General features: G+C 43.2%; 1 protein-coding gene across 5 annotated transcripts in view; it reads right to left on the bottom strand.

Moving 5' to 3' along the window:
* Window positions 1-20,380, bottom strand: part of PPARGC1A (PPARG coactivator 1 alpha) — a 356,064-nt gene that overhangs the window by 54,356 nt on the left and 281,328 nt on the right. For 3 of the 5 annotated variants that reach the window (XM_084516472.1, XM_084516475.1, XM_084516473.1), the window contains exon 2: window positions 8,924-9,103. In XM_084516472.1, the coding sequence (XP_084372598.1) occupies window positions 8,924-9,103 (180 nt within the window). Of the gene's footprint in view, window positions 1-8,923; window positions 9,104-13,033; window positions 13,792-14,221; window positions 14,408-20,380 lie in introns of those variants that run through there. The other 2 variants (XM_084516476.1, XM_084516474.1) reach the window with 2 other exon arrangements.

The following is a 20,380-nucleotide window of genomic DNA, read 5'->3' on the forward strand; positions in this document are numbered from 1 at the left end:
AGGGTCAATGGCTGCTCTGTGGAAATACACAAACCTACAACATTCTCACCAAAATCAAAATCCCAGTGGGAAGTCTCACTTCCGTAGCATTAATTACCTGCTTTCTCCAAAGCAGTTCCTCAGTCACTGTCACTGCTCAAACAGCAACCTGGGAGAACAGCGATCGTCTTTTAATTTTTTTCACTAAGGTTTAGGAGTACTTTCAAAAGCAATTTTGAGTTCTCACCAGGAGAAACTACCATTCCAGGAGAAAACCCCCATTATTTCTTCTAGCAGCTCATAGGGAAGCAGAATATTCCTCAGACCAAACCAATCCTCCAGATACCTGTTATCACCACCTCCTTGCAAATAATCTCTTGGGTCAGAAACACATTTTTCACCCAATCCCTCTATTTTCAGGCAACCATATCTCCTATAGGAGAGATTTGCAGTCCACCAAGCTACTTGATGGACTGCCCCTCTGAACCCCTATAAAGATTTAATATCGCTGAGCCCTCAAGGAGCATGTGTGACAACAGGCAGAAGTAAAGAGCTGTAGGAAGCTCCACCTGCCCATTTGACACCTCTAACCCTGTAACGTGCTCGGGAAGGCTGATCCTCCTAAACTTCACGTGATGAGCTAGATGGCTGTGAGCAGCTCAGGCAACTCGAAGCTGTCATAAATCAACAAGCCAACAACAGGAGCCCAAGGAGCTCCTCACAGAAAACACTCCATTCTCCTGACATCGTCCTAGGAATCAGAAGTACCCATTACGGACCAGCACCCCATTGTGTTACTCACAGTAAAGCACAAAAGCACAGATGTGTGTGAGGAAATGAAAGTGGTATTGCACTGCACCACACAGCTAAGACTTCATGACAACACCAAAATCTCAATAGGTTTTGGGTTTGTGCTTTCAGAAACAAAACCCAGTGGTTACTGCATGTGGTAAAGAGCAACCTCCAATCATGGCCCTTCAGACTCATCACAGAGTGCTAATTAATTTCTCAATCGTTATGAAGCAAGGCTGTTGCTCTCTGGTGTCAGAACGGAAAATCCAGCCAAAACCACCAACAACGTGTCCCAAAGGGGCTGATTTCCACCAAAAACCTGAAAACAGCCTCCAGGGCTGAGCATCCACATACACACAGTCAGGTCTCTGTGCATGCCAACTCTGCAGCTCGTCACTTGCACACTTAGGCATCATGATCCCTTATGCACCTGCATAAAACTACCAGAATAAAAAACAGACACTGGAGAAAAAAGGTCCCCAAATGCTGACAGGTGACAATCTGCCAGAATGGTTGCCAGTTTTTGGTGCATCCGAGCATTAACCACTGTACTATAACAACAGCAACAAGTGGATAAGATCTCACAGACACACACAGACACAAGGAGTTCCTTGTATTTTTTCCCATTCATGTGGAAAAAAAAAATGCTATGCACGATTCAATACCAAATCTTTCTCCCTAAAACAAATTTACTCCATGCGATTTCCTCTTTCTGACCTCCACGTGTGCAATAGGTTAGCGGCACTACAAAAAAAGAATCCTAAATTAAGCTTCACTATGATTTTATCCTTCTGTAATGGCATGGGCCTGAGTTAATGTTAAGTGGGATGGGGCAGCAGGAAAAGAGCGTGCCAGGGTTAAGATGGAGCGTTTAGCAGCAATTAGCAATGATGCACAGTATAAAAATAGCAACAATTAAAAAAAAAAAAAAAAAAGAAAGAAAGAAAAGAGGTTACACTAGAAATAAAACCATTAAGGGAAATAAATTTAACAGTTTGGCCAATTAGCATTTCTCTAAGAACGGCAAACTTTCTGCTGCTGTTGTTAAGTAAATGGGGAGGGAAAAAACAGAAAAGTCTTATCAGAAATATTTACTTCACACTAGCAGTGACTCAGTGAGTGTTTTTCCAACAAAAGGCAGAACCACTGTCCCACTTTTTTTGTGACCCTCTCTGCAGTTCTAGGGAGAAAATATTTAGTTGAGCATTATCGTAAGCTAGAATATGGCTCTATTTATGTGACAAGTTGACAACATACAATTTCATGCTTGTTGAACTGATCTGTGTTATATATTCACTGCGAATATTATGAAGCCTCACCATTATAAATATGAAACAGTATACATTTATTCAAAATAACTCCTGCAGTAGCAATTTATAGCTCGGTTGTTTGCGTGCTTATGAAGTCCAAATGCCACCTTAAGAAGCTGCATCTCACTAAAACAGATGTGGAGTGTGACTGTGACCAAAGTGGATTTAAGATGACCTCTGTGAAAGGAGGCTATTACATTTTTGTCTGTATGGCAGCTGACACCAGTTTGTATTTAGATATGTAGCCAGTGGGAACACAGTGTAACACAGTGTCCTGAAGGGCTCATTTTAACATGGGCCAACACATTCATCTAATGACCTAATTAGCTTACTACTGTTCTGCTGAGTGCTACTCCTCCCTCCTGCAAAAAGGACAGGTACTCGGCTGAGTAGTGACACAGTGAGCATCTTAAGCCTTGGCTGCTGCAGGTGAAATCCTGGCAGAGGAGTGAAATATCTCCTTAATGGGACTGTGAAGCAGATCAGTTGCATTTTCTTGATCACACGCCTGGGGAATGGTGTTGGTGGCCTCATACATCAAACAATAAGCTCTCAAAGCAATTGTTTTTTGTTCATTTGGGAGTTCTTTCCTGCCTGAAGGTTTCAACCAATGTGTGAGGTTCTTGCATGAAAACGGAGGCGAGTTTAGCCAGTCTCCAGTATGTCCAACTGGGGAAGGAAACAGAGAAGCAGCACACCTCACCCACACTCCATACAGGGCATTTGCATAAATTCTTCCCAATTACACAGCAGCTGGTTTGAGTAAAATAAATTCCACTTACTGCTTGAGCGTTTTTAAATGTCAGCATAGCCAGCCGTGGACTATAGTTTACATACGCCTTCCACACAGATGTAATGCTATTCGGCTGGGCTCCTATTTAGAAGGTGCAGAAATGTGAGTCAGGGCAGAGGCATCTGAAAAGGTACCGCAGTCAAATGTGTAAGAAACTCGACACAGCTCTATTAGGAATATAAACATTCTTGTTCTTTTGCCCAGTCTCTGATATTTTCTTCCATCGGAATTGAAGGTCTTTCTCCCAGCTGCAAAAAGGGGTTTTATGATGCATTGTTACCTTTTATTGTTCTTATAAAGTTTCCTATCCCAAATCTGCATCTTTTGCCTTTACATTTATTGCTGTGTTAAACCTACAGTGTTGTCTGTTTCCCTACTAAATCTATCCTGTAACCACATACTGTACATTCATTTCTCTAGGACCTCAGCAGCTCTTATCTGTTTGCTTTTATGATCTCTTATGAACTGCTAGGAACAGCAATTTGCAGCGCTGTTTGTAAAGTCATCTCGGTCTGAACTCAGCCTTCCCCTTTTCTGTCATACAGCGGTACTCTCTGCAGTGAAATCCCATTTGCCAGAGAAGAACTTCATTACAGGATGCACTTCAGAGGGACACTAGTTCCTAAGTATCTCGTATGTGCTTATCATGTAAAGCATTTAACGTGCGTTAATCGGAATTGCAAAAAGCTGCTCATTTGAGCAGCAGCCCACATGTTGATCCGGTCCTGTGTTACCTTCCGACTCACTGATACATTGCCTGCTCCATGGTACTGCCCAGAGCTATTCGGTTTCTGCTCTCTAAGGCCTCAGACATGCTGCTATGCTGTTCACACAATCTCAGTTCTTTTAAGCACTTTGATAAGCTTTATTCTGCCATTATACCATCGAGAACATTAAACACAATGTTTAAGTTCTATGTTAAATCACAATCAGTTCCTATTAACTGTTCCGAGCTCCTCATTTTTATCAACAGTTACTTTATTAAATCCTTAATAATATAGATGGAATAGTTAGTTAATTTGTGTGTTGAGCCATGGATGTTAATTTGTAAACATAATAACATACTGCAATCATTTGCATAATAGCATTTTAATCTTTTTAGTAAAAGCTGTAATTCCCTACAAAGTACGCTGCAGTAGAAACTAAGTGACTATTGGTAATAATAAAAAAGGCCTTAAAATTCTGATCCTATTATAGTGTTGGAACATACCCAAACTGCTACCATAATCTCTGAAATGTTACTGTTCTCTGATTTAGGTGTCTGTGTCAAGAATAAAAATGAAGTATAACTGGTAGCAGTAGACTATTTCCTAAATGTAATTTAGTATTCACTAAGCACCAGCACTTTGCAAATAGCTCTGAGGCTTTCCTTCAAAGTTCAGAGCTCTAGTTATGCATATTGTGTGAGGTACACCATGCAGCTCACCTCTAGACTTTGTTGTGCTGAATAGATGGCTATGATAAATCATGCTGATTTGGTACTGAAGGGCATCAGCCATCAAGGATTTGACTACTATGTCTTTTTTTCCCTGAGATTGTATCTCCTTGAACTGCCTGCCCTGGGCTACTAGTTTTGGAGAAAATTAAAAAGTGGAAAAAATGCTAGGAGAGGCCAGTAGAGAAAATCTATATAGGCTCAGTTCTCTGGAAACCCATTAACACCAGTCACAAGACTGGCAAAGAAAACACTGGTGGTTGTTTAAAAGTCAGGCCAAGTCATTTTACGCAAGATCTGGTAATTCATTAATCAATCTGGCTGCAAACCTTGAATGAATAACCTGAAATAGTAAAAGAGACTGGCAGCACCACAGAATATTAGAGAGTCTACGATTTGAACCAAATTACCCCGGTGGAGTTTAAGGCTCCCCTCTACCCTCATTATCTTTCTGATGTAAACCTTTCCAAATATGTAAGAAATCATTCATCCTTGTGAATGTCCCTGCTGCCAGGAGTTAAAGAGTATACATTTCATTGTGAATCTCTTTCTCTCCCCACATTCTCATTGCTTGCAATACAGCATCTTTTGGCAGCCTACAATAAAGCGTAGTAGCCTATTTAGGCTTTCCAAAAACACAGCACATAGCATGGTCTTGAAAAGTAACCTGGGCTACACCTATGCAAAACAATTAAAAATAAGGTCATCAAATATGTTGATCATCTCTCTGGAATAGAGAATTAGGTAAATAACTGAGATCCACAGACAGGCAGGCAATGCAGGTTTTCTGAAGTCTACTTAAAGGCTAAAAAAGTGTTTTTTTCAAGTATGAGAACACCACACTTCCAAATCGGTATGACTACGCAAGTTCATTACACTTTAATAGGCTACTGCCTATCTATAGGCTGCCTTTTCTCTTTACCTAAATTGAGCTATTTATAAGTAAGGCCAACAAAGCAATATATCCACTGTAGATACCTTCTTCTCTCTCCATAATGCTCGGCACGGTTCATAAATAATTTTAAATATGACTAACCTTCCATGACAGGGTATGGTATATTTGAAGAAGCCTCAGGGGACAACAGTTTTTGTAACCAAAAAGCCTTCTTATTCATGTCACATCAAGTTCTACGGTTATTCACGTGTTCACATAGAATTGGCTTGGAGAATGGAAACCTCATTATTTTGATTTTCTAAAAGAAACTAGATCAATTTTTTACCAATACAATTTTTTAAAGGCTGGTTCTTTGTAAAAGCAAATAATGGAAGTGAATGGTGCAGTGAAACATCTAAATAACAGATCTTAGGTGACTTGTTAACTATTTAGTTGCACAAACTTGCGTCAATAGGAATAAGAACTTATCCATTTTGTCTTTCCAGCAGTCAGAACAACAGTCAAAGAAAAACAGGTGAAAAACACAAGTTATCAAGCTGTGAACAGAAGGAAATCAACTAATTGATAATATGCATACATACAGACATTGGTAAGAAACAGACGGGCTTGGTTCAGGATCTGTTACATTGCCTTGTGAGCAGAATAATGCAGCAATGAATTAGGTACTTCTGCAAGCTACTGGTGTGCTTTAGTACTAGAGGGAAGGCCAGTATCTCATCACACCTAAGCTGATGGGAGCAGGAACTTATACTCAACAGTTACACGCTATCTAGACTAATTGAACCTTTATCTCATTTGGCTCCTAGTTGCTACCATAACTATTAATAATTCGTCATCCATGAGACTTCCAGAGCTACTGGAATTGCCTGAGCTTGTGGGTGCTCAGCTCAGGAGAGCTTCCAGGAACATGATTTGCAGAAAGCCTGAAAATTCACTTTCTGAAATAAAATATTAAAAAAAAAAAAAAAAGTTATAAAAGTGCACCAGCTTGAGACAGCCAGGAACTTTGTAAAAGGATTTTTCAACACAGGCCCTGACCTAGTCAAAGGCAGATGTAATGCATTCGTAACTTAAAGGACAGTGCACTTCATTCAAGGTTAGATTTTGCAATTAACACTACCTGGCTTGTGCAATTAACACCGTACTTGTGCTTTTCAATATTGTTTGCCATTCCTGTTCTTTCCCTTCCAGTCCGAAGAGACTGTATTTCTATTTTGATATGACTAGGCCTCATCTGGAAGCTTAACTTATATAAAACTTATTTCTCCCATGATGATATGAGAATCAAAAAAAAAAAAAAAAAAGTTTTTTCTTTAAAAAGAAAAGCCAATGTGGATCAATATGGAAAAATCCACAGATTACCAAATGGGAAACTGCGTAAAACTTCCATTCTCTGTGTTAAAACAAATAGTTCCTCACAGAGTATCTGAGATAATCTCTGGAGGAAGAACACATCTTCTTCTGTTCTTGAGCACCCCCAGTCGTCACATTACAGAGCAGCAGAGAGGAGAAATAGTGCTATGTATCCAGCTGCACAATGGAGACTGGGGACAGGGTTAGTGGATGGGAAGAGAGAATAGCTCTTTCCTTCCCATTTCCCTAGGCCAAGCAACCAAGAAATGGAAATAAAACACACTATGAAAATGAAAACAGTCTTGTCCTAGCACTGCAGCATTGCAAGATGCTATTAGAGAACAGTTTGTCCCTACAGGTAAGCTTGGGCCCATCTGTGCTGTCAGAGACAGCAGTGCGTCCTCTCGCTGAAGTCGATGAGTGCTAGGGAAGCCAGGCGTTTGCATAGAGGACAGCAGAATTTGTCACAAAAGGAAAGTAGCATATTTCACTTCCAAACCATTATTTCTGACCTATCAGTTGCTGCCTAGATGCATCCCCCCAGCTGCATGCCACTGATTTCTCCACACTGGGTCTTCAGATGCATGCAGGCCCATGAGGCTCCTGTAAGGACCAGTTCCTCCGTGTCACCGTGTGCCAACAGGGTTACATACCAACCTGTACACCTGTCTCACTGTCTGCAACACACTCTGATTTCAGAACTGGAACTGCTTGATTTAGGAAGTGACAACTGCTATCCAATTGCTAACCTTACATTTTGAAAATCTGTATCTACCCCTGATTCTTTCAGAAGAAAAATGCCTCTTCGCATGGCTTTCGATAAATGAGGAAAAATACATATACATTATTAAAAAAGCAAACCCACTCTCATCCAGTGTTAATTCTGATATCAGCTGCCCCCTGCCTCCCTGCTATTGACACCAAAAATTTACAAACAGACCGGCCATACCTCACATGAGGGGTGCAACTGAAATCCAAGCACAAGACACAGCTCTGAAACTTTGCAAAATGTGTCGTGGGACATTACAAAACTGCCGAAAAAAACGAGGGCCTAAGAACAGGGTTAATTTCATTCTGATTTGAATAAAATTAATTCCAAACTGCTTGGATGTAAGTGACAGAAAGATTGAATAGAGAGGGCCAGCTTCTGCTATCAGTTACGCTGATAAATATAAATCCTGAGTAACCTTATCAGCATCAGGGAGATCACCGTGCGTTTATGGCTGTATACAAAAAAGAAGAATTTCATTCAGGACATCTTAGGCAAGCTATATTTTACCTTCAGAAGCATTTTGCTATACTGTGGCAGTTAATCTTTTCCAGCTATTAAGCTCCAGAGTGATCTTTCGGGGCTTCCCCCGGCAAGCGGGGCCAGCCGTAGTTCCTGGAGCTGCCGAGGCCACGTGAGAGGCGGTACCAACAGCTTACTGTTGCACAAGGTCTTCCTGCCAGCTAATCAATTTATTGTCCAATTTCCCGGTCCGTGGACAATCTATTGCATTTTCTATCATCGCAGAGGGAGGGTGGCTAGGGTTCGGGGGGGGGCACAGCAGCCCCATCACTATGGGGTGGAGAATCATGAAGGTTTTACACAACAAAAGGAAGAAAACTGGAGACAGAGATAAAGAGACCACAGCCGTCCTCTTGTACAGCTTGAACCCCAAGGCAGTATTTTAAAGAAAACATTTAAATCTCTCCTACCACCCTTCAACTTTTACTTTCAGACCGCTCTCTGCCAGGAGATCTACGAAACATCCCAAATGATGAGCTGGTTCCTGAGCGGTAACGCGACCATCAGCCCTCACTGCCTTGCCTGCTATATCCACTCATTTCCCCTTCCATACTCAGCCTACGAGGACCTTTCAATCTGTGTGCAAAGTGCTCTGAGAGGAGCCTTCTGATACAGTAAAGCCCTTTACAAAATAGGCACCAGCTCCAGCTCTCCATCGGCTGGCTGCTGTGCTGCACTCTGCTCCTTTCCAGGGACTGCAAGAGGAAGACAGCAAACAGGTTTCGACTTCTGTTTTTCCTCATAGCTGACAATTGTGCAACTCCTCGTCGTTACACCACAGCACAGCGTACTCGAGGCACTCTTCAGCCGTTTTCTTTCAGAAATCAAAACTTCCATTTAATTCTTTTCAAGGCTTTTTTTTTTTTTTTTCCCCTCTCTCCAGATCACAGGCCTGCTTTTGATCATGAGGATTAAAGGCGCCAGGCAGAACCTGTAACGCACATCATCACGTTTGCTGTCTCTCAACAGGGGAAAAATAGTAAACCCGTTGTCCACCAGGCTTAAGAAAAAGAAAGAAAGAAAAAAAAAAGCAAGCGAATACCTTGCAGCGTGCACTTGAATCGCCTTGCCTTACCTCGAATATATTGGCGGGTTCATTGCTGTACTGGTTGGAGATGATCTCTGACTGGTCGCTGTACCACTTGAGCCCCCCCAGAAAGCTGTCCGTGTCCAGGTCGTTCACGTCTAGTTCAGAGAGGTCAAGTTCTGGGAGATCTGGGCAAAGAGGCTGGTCTTCGCCAACCAGAGCAGCACACTGCAGGAAACAGCAATGCAGAAAGAGTTTCATTAATTGCCAGAAATCTATTAACTTTAATATCATGCGATAAGAACTAAGCCTCGATTAAGCTATGGCACGGGGTCACTAGAATTGTTTTCTGAAAAAAGACAACAAACCACTAACTATTAGATCCTTGTTAGCCCTGCACAGGTATTCAAAGAAGAGGGGGGAATAGGAGGATGTAAGCTGCCTTCTCTACCATGTCTCTGTACAGGAGCAATCACTTTCCTTCTCCCTACCCTCTTTCACAACAACAGTGTCCAAAGGTTTATAAAATCCAACAGCAGAGGCCAAAGCACGGCCTTATTCTTCTGCTGCTTCAGAGCAAACCGGTGCAGGTACAAGTTACAGCTGAATACCTCTGGGCAAGGTCTTTCCTGCATTTCCTGATGCATTCAGGTTAAAGATGCACAGCCTGTTCCAGCCTCCAGCCCTGCAGGCGAGCTCAAGCTGGACATACTCACACTCGCTTCTGCAGATCTTACCATAGTCCTCCAGGTCAGCCGTGATGATGGCCAGAGTATGGGCATAGCAAAGCAGGGGCAGCGATGCTGCTGCACTGCTTCCCCAGCAGGCTAAAAGATGCACAGGGCACGACTACCAGGTATGCAGCAGGGTCCTGGCCCCTGAAATGTGCTCTGAAACATCCCCGTGTTCATGTCAGGGTGACAGGCACAGTCAGTTCATGGAGCCTTTCACCTGCTTCGCACACTACCTTTTCACAGTATAGCAAGTACGTGCATTGACCCAGGCCAAGAGCTTCCACCCAGCCCCATAACTGTCCCCAGACAGTGGCTGTGGTGAGGAAACCTGATGGTTTCCTTTCCTCTGGCAGCCCAGCAGCATGCTACTGCTGACTCGATAACCCTAATGGAGAGGGTCCATGAAACACTTTGATTTAGGTAGGAAACCAAGTCTGATCTGCACGGAGACACTTCAGCAGTGCCAAATATTTTTGTCTCCATGACTTGCGATCAGGGTAGTGATAAATACAAATAAACCTGGAAAAAGTATCCTTTTAAAAGCTAGGATGAAGCTGATAGAGTACTGACTAACCTACTAAGCAAGAAAACCATTAATACAACACATCCACTTTAGCATGGCAATTGAAACCCACCAAACCCAACCCTCGGTTATGGAACACACACAGTAACAGCTTGGCAAGTAACGGGGCCCTGTACGTCAATGCTGCTGGATGAAGCAACTCCTGCGCTGTACCATGTACCCTTGGGACCCATCCCCAGACATCTACCTGGACACGGTGCAAAACACCCTTACGTTCCTTAAAGCTGCGCCAAGGTGCCAGGCACTGAATGGTTAAAGCATAAATCTGCTGTGTCTCAGGGATTCCACACTGAGTATTTCTCACCCCATGTTTAGGGTGGCCAAGAGCCTGCCCAGACAGCAAGACCTCCTCCACTCCCGTCAGCCGACTGGGTGGCTGGAGCGATTTCCCAACTTGTGTTTGGATTGAAGTCAACCCAGAAAACGCCACTTTCTGGAGAGGCAGTAACACGGTGTCCACTGATGCGAATTGCTCAATACTTGGTTATGTCATTCTCTGAAGGACCGCCTTCCACAAGCACGCAAGCGGGAGCTGCTGAAGGTGAATTTCATTGAGGTTTTGTCTCCAGGAGCCTCGGTGCACCCGCAGCGCACAGGCTGCATGCAGCGGCGCAGCTACCAGCGACAATTTTGCCTGCTGGCACAAGGGCTCGGTGCAGCTGGTGCGAGCTTTTATTCTGTGGACAACTTTTACGTCTACCAGGACGCAATGAGATAGTCACGTAACAGGCCAAGGGGCAAGGCAGGTTGCAAAACAAGGCTCTGAGATAGCACTTGCTCCGATTTCCATTACTTAAGGGGCTGCAGAACTTTACCAAGTCAAAACCTCACTTAGGTCATTTTTACTGCACACCATTTTTTTTTTTTTTTAGTATTATTTTGGTCTTAGCAGAAAACAAAGAAAAAATTAAAGAGTTCCCTCTTCTTTAGTGCTAGACATAACCTTCCAGCAGCAATCTTATAATGCAGAGATGACCTTTTTTTGATGCTTAGCTGAAATCTCTGATCTCATTAAAGGATAATCTAGTTTTTGACTGAAAAGGTAGATTCTCAGCATCATTCTCAGGTTTGTGTTGTGGAGGTCAGTAGCTTATAACTGATGCCGTAGACTTGTAAAGTATCCTGCTGATCTGTTTCTGCTTTCGTTTGTAAAAATAGCTTCAGTTTGTGAACCACCTACTTAAAGATGTTAACTCTTGGTAATATGCATTTCCAAATTCCTATGATGGGCTTTTGAAGGAACATAAATGATTGTATTTAAAAAAATAAATCCTGCTCACCACAGCTTTCTTTTGCCTATAATGACTGCAATGTCACTTAAAAAATGTAATTGCTGAAATGAAGTATATATGCTCTTGCCGATGTTGACATGATAATAAAATCAATGTTTCTGAATATGACATTACGCTTCTAATCTGAGACACATTAGTAGCAAGTGTTCCTGTTATTAATTTATATTTGGCCTTTGGATGATGCCAGGTTTAACACTCCAAGTCCTAAAACTGTCCTCATCTGACATGCTGATATTTTCTGTTTGCCTATACATCTGTAACAGGTGCACCTGCATTGCTATGATACATTTTTCCGTCTTCCCACCGTTAATTGATATAATAGTTACCCCATAACTGTGGCCTTAATTTCATAGTATCGTTCAGAAAGATAAAGCAGTCACTAAACACAAAAGGCTAATTACTGTGCGTTATTTCACTCCAACAGACTTTTTTTTTCTCTTAGTTCAGGCGCAAACAATAAATTAGCTTAACTGCACTGATGATAATGAATCATTATAATTAAGTATAATTCTCCATTAACCTTTTGAATGTTTTTGTGCCTCTGAAGGTAAATCAAAAAAAAAAAAAAAAAAAAAGAAGAAGAAAAGAAGAAGACTGGACTTGTGCCACATGAATTATATTAATGAAAAAATAATCTTTGTTTTATTTTTAACAAGTTTTTCAAAGAGCCGAGGGGGCTAACCCAGGAAAGAAAGACAGACCTGACAGAATGTGTGTCATGTGGGTTCTCTCTATCAATCCTCGCAACCTTACTGTACATCACCTTCATTAAACTGTGAAACACTGGGGACGCTGATCAGCTACAGTGATGCAGGCCTTTATTAAGCAACACGCCATCCTGTCATTATGTGAGCGAGAATCTAATACATTTTAAGTTGACAGCAAACATTAATGATTCAAAAAATGAAGGCTGCCTCCGGTACCTGCCGCCTGCAATATTTGAGATCGGTAAAGGTGATCCCCAGAGCCAGCACAGCAGGCAGGCACTCCTGTGCTGCTCCAGAAAGTGCAGTGCAGGAGCACGTTGGTAAAATCCTACCAACAGTTAATCCATCCACTGCACAATTAATATTAAGATCAACCCTTTTTTTTTTTCCCTTTTTTTTTTTTTTTCCCCCTCCGCACTATGAAAAGTCATTGACATAAATTATCCATTCTGTTTCTAGCTTGAAATTACTGCAGGAACTCTAGTGATTAAAATAAATCTTCAATATTTCCATATAACTGGTTCCTCAATCAGCTCCTAGCAGCATTAGGAATAATACATGATGGAAAAATGAAGCTCCAGCAGCAGAGACCCATGCTACAAGCCAGACAACAACCCACAGGATACTCCAGCTACTCAGAAACAATTAGGACTTTGGAGCCAGAAAGTCATCCACTTACAGCCTTGACTCATAATAGCTACAGGACATATGAATTATCCATATCTATTCCACTTTACCAAGGAATCAAAACAAGATAAGAGCAATTACAATATGCAAACAGAAATCAGCGGATACAATGGCAAGCTGCAAATATTTAAAACTCGACAAAAAGACTTAAGGACCCGCATGCATGCTCCGCCAGATAGGGAAACCGCACTGGAGAACGCTGCAAGGTTTTTACTTTAGATGGGTATCTCTGCGTGGCGTGGACATCTTATTTAAAAGGCATCACACGTAACCTTTTTCTCCCTCCCCTGTTGCCTGAGGGGAGCGTTTTAAGCACTTATTCCAAGCTCGCAGCCGGGGGGTTAGCTCCTTCCAGCAGGTCTGTGCTCTGGCTTCCTCTCGACGGGCTCCACAGAAAGTTTGCCTCGCTGCCCAAGTTGCCCGAACTTTGAGGTAAGGCTCCCTTCTGCCGAATGCAAACGTGCAGAAATCCTCATGCCTCACTTTATACTCCAGAGATTACCAGGGAGCTGCTTGCCTTTTCTTTTTTTTTTTTTTTTTTCCTTTCCTCCTTTATGAATTGTAGCCAGCAGAAGCTGTGGGTTTGATGTATTGCCGTCTATTTTTACACAAGCAGCAGCGGCGGCGGTGGCAGCAGCAGCAGCAGTTCACACAGTCCTGCATAAACTCTATTCTCACGGTTCATCCTCTTGTCTCTGTCGTGCAGTGGCATTTAACCGTTTGTTGGACTACTTGGGCCGACCAAGAGCCCTGCTCTACAGGACATTAGCTACGGGATAATCATTCCAAGACAAAAGAAGCAGGGCAGCGTCTACTTCCAGAAATCTCTCTTAAAAGCATCTAAAGCAAAACCCCAGGGTGTTCATTCCTGTGGGGGGGGTTCAATTCTGCATCTGACAAACAAGGAGGAAACCTGCCACAGAGCAGAGTGAAACAAGCAAGGAAAATAGGAAGCCACTGGTTAATTTAACTTCTTCTTCCCTTTTTTTTTTTTTTTGGAAAAAGAAACGTTAATCTTATTCTAAACAAACATGGCATTTTTCCAACCAGGCCACTAAACGCCACTGGAAAGACTTCAGACACTGATTCATATCAATATCTTGGAGCATAAATATTGCATATGACGGGGGAGAGCGAGCCAGAGGCACATGCAAATAGTTTCCAACTGCAGGAGATACCGATGACAGGAGCTAAGCTTTGATTTGCTCAAGGCACCGCGGAGTAACCTTAAAATAGCAAACTTACAGGAGTTGAGATAAGGCTCGGACCTGCTCGCAAAGTCCGCCGGCCGGCCCGTTCCGCCGGCCGCCCCCCGAGGGGAGCCCCCCGCGCCCCCCGCTCACCTCGATGTCACTCCATGCAGAGTCCTGGCTGCACATGTCCCACGCCATCCAGCTCCCGGACCGCAGCGGCGCCGCTCGCGAACTACAACCCCGAGCCGGGCAGGGAGCACAGGCGCATGCAGGCGACGAGCCCCTCTCTGAGCGTGAACCGAAGGCACCTGTCTTACTACTGCTCCCCGTCACATGACAAAGCTATTAAAAAGTAGGCTGGGCTGTCACTCATCCTGCCTTCTTGTGCCGCCGCTCCAGCCGTGACGTCGCGCAGAGGCAGACCCAGGCGGAGGCGAAGTAAATCTTCCTAAAAGCCACTCAGACCTTTGAGGCTCCAGCACCACGCTGTGATTAAAATCGCATCACCGCGCCACACCCCCGGAATTGTGCCGCTGCCTGCCATGCAACAGCTCCTGTCCCTCGCCGTCTGCCTTTTTTTTAATTTCTTCTTTTCTTTTCTTTTTTTTTTTTTATTTTTTTTCTTTTGGCCAAAGCAAACAATGTGCAGAGCTGTATTTACAATTAAAAAAAAAAGTAAAGAAACTCGGAGGCGAGCTGCAGCACGTGCACCCTGAGCAGCCTCCAGCCTCTCCGGGCGGCCACCGCAGCGCACTTCAATCCGGGGATGCGAGTCTGGAGTTGGGCAAAAGTTACAGCATGGGATGGCATTTTGTTTTCACTCGGGAATTTTACACCTGGCAAAGTTAATTTCTCATTGACAACTGCACCAGAGCTAGGTTTTTCCACCAGCAAACACACTGGCAAAAAAAAAAAAAACACTATTTCCCAGGGATGGAGTAAGTATCGATAAAAGCCAGTCCTGCAGTTACCTCACCTGCGACAGCAAGGGAGCCAGATCCCGTTTTCCAGCTGAATTACAGCATTTCTCAGCTGCTCTTTAGTCATTTCTGTGTCTCAGTGCACGAAACCAGTGTTACGACATGCAACTGCCCCCGTCCTGCCCAGGACTGTGTGGGTTCCTGCCTGCATTTCCCTATAAGCACCAGTGCGTCTGCCTCGCCTCCGGGTGCATTTCTGTATATACACCATGTACCCACCCCTCTGACCTGGGCTGAGTGTTTTCTCTTTGGGAACACACACACAAAAAAAGCCCTTGTCACGTGAAAACACCGACCTGCCATTAACAGGAGGGTTTCTTGGTTTGAGCAGCTCGCTTGCTGAGACAACAGGGGCTGCTGCTGCAGGTGCAACTGGTTTATGGTGGCACCGTCCACTGAATACATAACAAACCCAAGGTACCAAATATACCTGCAAAACACTTCCCACGTCAGGAAAAACAAATAAATAAAGGTCTTATTTAACTAGCCCCACCTGCCTCCTTGTTTTCTGGAGTTGTGTTGTTTTAATTAGCTGGGTTCAAAAGTCTTGTAAAAATGTAAGCACTGGATCCATCACACTGGGCTCCCAGTCAAAGTCACCAAACTATAATTGATCATCCTCCTTGTCATGAAATATTCATTTTCATTGTTATTTGCAAACTTGAGCATTCTAAAGGCTAAATGAATTCAATTATTATACCAGGCTATGACGATTTCGCTGAGAGAAAAAATAAATAAAAAGAAGAACAGTTCTTGAAACAGCCTTTTTCCCACAGATATTAAAAACTTCAGAAATTGTTGTAAGTCTCAGATACATTCTCGGCTTATTTGTGTTCCTTGTAATTCATTATTGCCAGTTTTCCCCGCTTGTGCTTAAGTTGCAAATCACATCACACTGTCATATTTTCACCAAGCACAGATGACAAAAATGGCATTGTTTTTACTTTACTTAATTAAAAAAAGCCACAGCAAAATACCGAACGACTACAGAAAGCCTTTCCTACGAATGATTAAATTAACGGCATTGCTTTGCTCTTGCAACTAAAAAAAATTAATTTCCTTCCCAATTATATGCTGATTTAATGATAAAACTGCAGTAAATTATTAAGATCTGGGGCAAAGGTGAGTACCTCTACCCTCCGAACAGTCAGCTGTGAAATAATGCTGGGCACCTGCCCGCCTGAAGTGCAGTCGGTTCTTATTAATTATTATCTGTGGATCCATGGCTGGTGGAATATTCTCCTTCAATACCTACTTATAATTGTGTTCATTGACTGTGCCGAATCCATCATCTTTTTTTTTTTTTCTTGAAGTTTTCATTCACACCTTTTATAGAAATGTATTTACACTGGAACATTTTATATTGCTGTTTTGGATATTTTGACCTGCTCATGTTGTTTCTATTTTCTACATTTCCACTTCACTGCTTTCCCTTCAAATTAGCAAGTTAACTGATAAATATAAACTGTAACCTTAGCGGTGCTCTCACCGTGCAAGCGTTAGAGATTGGAGTACTTTCTTGGTACATGGCAGGCAGAGCAAGCCATCTGTAATAACAACCGAGTCCTCCAGAGCTGTCCTACGGCCCCGGCCACGCCGCGGCTTGGACTTTGCTGGCAGCCCCAGTGCCACCTGGCAGGGATGCCAAGCACGATTCAGACTACAAAAGACCACAAGGTTTAAATAAGGGTTCCCCACAGCTCGGGAGGAATTCATTTATTTTTAACCAAACTGTCCGACCCAGGCCATATATATAAATTTACTCACTAGGGCCTTTTTTCATGTTTTAACGTGCTGGGTTTTTTGGCGTCTAGGAGGAGAAAAGAGGGGAAGGCAGTTGCAATGGGCTCGTAGCTTGGGAACTGCGCAGCCTCAGCACATGTAAATGAAGCCCGTGAAACAGAGCCAGCACCTAAGCCTCCCTCCTCAAAGAAACCTTGTCTTCTGAAAAGTCCCCAGCAGCTTTAGCAGTGCTCTTGCCCAGTGTTTTGACAACATGAAAGAATTGCACAAACGTCTTTTCTGGGGCAATATCTGAGTACGCACACATGCTTTTGTTCCGTAACAAACACAAAGAGAACTCTCTTGCGGCTGGTGAAGTCTGCGGGTCCAGTTGACCCAACCTGTTCTGTTGAAATGCCTGCTGTAAAATCCCCCTCTTTCACCATATTTTCCTCTTTCCAGGTTACTCCATACCTAGTCTCAGCAATTCGCCACTTTTTCCCCTTCTTCTTCTTCATGGGACATAATTCATGAATGCACTGGTGAGCCTTCCAACTGCACTGGGGCACAGATTCCCAAAGCCTGATCCATATTTTAACAGGATTGCAAGGTATGGCTCCTGGCAACGACAGGGAAGAGGATTCAAGGACCAAAGTCTTTAAGCTCTCTGTCCTTGTCTTTTTCCTGGATTCAGCATTCATTCTGTCTCTTTCTCTTATTCTTTCACCCACTTTTTTTTTCTTTTTTTTTTTTTTTTCCCCAATTGTGGTCATTTTTGTTCCCTGTAACTTAGATATCTCAGATATCTTAGATATCTTGCAGCCCCCTGACTTTGAAATCCAAAACTGAGCCCCTTCATCACAACACCGACCAAGTTTCTTCCTTTGCTTCCAGACTGTGGTGCTTGCTGATTTTCAGCAAAGTTGGCTAATACCAGTGGAGTAAGGGCAATCAAACTTGAATTAAAAAACAGCATAGTTCAACCAGCAGAGGTTTGCAAACCAGATCCCCCACCAGTGAAACCCCTTCCCCTCGACCCTCCATTTGTGAGTGTCTTTATAGCAGAAGCTAAGCCAACTACGTATTTATAAAAGATCAAACCACACTCCAAAGGTGTGTTAGTGTGAATGGTGTTCTATATAAAGTATATGTACCCTATTAATTTTTTATGAGAAATCTTCCTCCTGTGCAACTTTATTCTTATTTTCTCCACAGTCCTTCTGTATTTGTTTTCCATTCTGTTCTCTCTGTTCCACTTCCATCCTATTTGTTTTTCTTTTGTTTTTTTTTTTTTTTTTTCCTTGTCAGTTTCTTTTCCTTATTTATCCAGCCCATCTTACCCAGAATACGCAGCCAGCAGCGTAGACCAGCATAAAAACTCCTTGAACTTCTGGGTTCATTGGTGCAGTAAGTTTACAATGCAATAAGCAATAAGGCAGTGTGCCCTCTCCAACTTTGCTAGGACAGTTATTATTATTATTATTATTATTTTTTTTTTTGCAGAGAGAAACCACGACGGTGCTCAGTACCAGCTCTCTGAAAGGCTCCAGAGATCGGGGCCAAATTAATTTCTGGCTGAGCTCTGGGCCACGGGCCGCTGTCTGAGTAGCGGTACACTACCAAGTCCAAAATAACTTTCTCCGAACAGTGATGCGTTACTGACATTACTGACACCAGGGTGAATTTTGCCACATCTGCCTCCACATACTGAGGGCTCAAATAAACAGTGCTGGATGCCAATGGAAATTGCTCGCCTGTTCCCATGCGGGTGGGCCTGACTGTGAATATTCACTATTCCTGCAGATCAGCTGATTATCAGCGGTAACCAGGCTTGCACACGTGCAACCCCTTGTAACTCGGTGCTTGTAAAACCTTCAGGAGTGCTGAAGTGCAGGAACATAGGTACTGACTGAAAGAAATCTTCCTAAATCTTCTCATACCTCCCCAAGCATTTCCCTCTTCACGAGCATATTTCACTTACTCATTACTAAAACAAGAAAGGCAAAGGCACTCCAGCTGATTACATAAAAAGTACATTTATCACTTGTTTCCCCCAACATTTGGAGCATATGTTCTCCAGGACCCACATTTTGTATGATTTGCAGGAAAATCCAGCTTGTCAGGCCTGTTAAAAGCAGCATGAACAATGTCTTTCACTCGGGTGCTACTGTTTCCCAGAGAGACTAATCTATAAAAGAGAATCTACATGTAAATTTATTGCCCCTATATGTTTGAGAAACAGAGCCATGAGAGCCCATCAGTTTCCTGGGGAGGCTTTGGTGCAGTTTGAGGGCAGACACCCGGGAAAGCAAAGGAAACAGATGCCTATTTTGCAGCTCCTTGCACACTGGCATGTCCTGCTCATGCAGGCAGGACCACACCAAAATTACACTGGTGCAGGTTTTGGTCATCTCTCCTTTACTCACCTCACTGCTGAGATTTCCTTGAAACAAGAGAAATCACAGAGTTCTTTTTTTCCTCTTTTGAGCCCTGGGAAGAGACCAAAAGCCCTCCCTGCCTACCTTGGGTGCTCACACAGCCCATCAGGGGATGGGCAATTGTCTTCTCCAGCTCCAGCCACCAAGGGCAGAGCTTGTGAAAGCTTCAGGTCTAAAGCCTGTAAGTTTCCACAAGGCCCTGGAAACCCCGCCCGGATTCTTCCTGTTAACCCTATTACCTTGCATCGTTTCCCTTGGGGCATCCAAAGTATTGCCCTGGAGCTCGTTTGCCAGCTTGTTCATTGTTAAAACCGATCTCATTTTTACTAACTTTTTCTGAGAGGGATCTGCAGGACAATCCCAGGAACAATCACCGGGGACTCGATACCCTAGGGAGGGTGAAAGATTCCCTGGAGCGATGTGCTGGGAGCCAAGGCTGCTCCAAAGATACCATCTAAACTGCTCTCTGAAGTGACTTGCGAGGCTGCCATCCTGCTGATATGTCCCAGCTGGAAGGGGAGCTGTGGTGTCCCGGCTGCCACAGTACAGGAGAGCAAGCTCCCAGCCAGCTCCACTTTGTGGAGGCCTTGAAGAAAAAGCAGAAGAAATTCACCTACTTTCATAACATCTCCGATCTGTTCTCCAAAACGGCTGGGGAAGCGATTGCAGTGGAGTGCAGCACAGCACTGGAGAGACGCTAACCTTTAAATACTCTGAAATCAAATCTTGTTTTACACAAAACTGCTATGGTAAAGTCGATGTGAATGAAGCACCTTTGAGTGAAGGAACAGAGGGAAAGGCAGTGGACAGCTTTAGTGCCTCCTAGCAATTTTTTTTAATAAACTGGAGATGACAGACAGCCTTACCAACACATCTCTCATCTTCAAATAAGACTTTCTTCAGACAGAGCTCAGTGGAACTGAGTCAGCCTTTTTTCTTGGGCCTAGCTCTTGGCATTTTTCATATTAAAACAAAGTATAATGTGGAAATAATTCTGAATAGTAGTCATCTGATCGGGTTTTACTAACACGGGCCACAGACACACTCTGCTACCATCTCAGGCAAACAAAATAAAATGAAGATATTACTCAGAACAAAAGAAAAAAGAAAAGGAAAAAAGAAAAAAAAAATCTGTGCTCATGAGCCAAGTAACCCTTTAAGTAACCCTT

The sequence above is a fragment of the Aythya ferina genome, assembly GCF_964211825.1.
Source record: "Aythya ferina genome assembly, chromosome: 4".
In the NCBI taxonomy this organism is placed as follows: domain Eukaryota; kingdom Metazoa; phylum Chordata; class Aves; order Anseriformes; family Anatidae; genus Aythya; species Aythya ferina.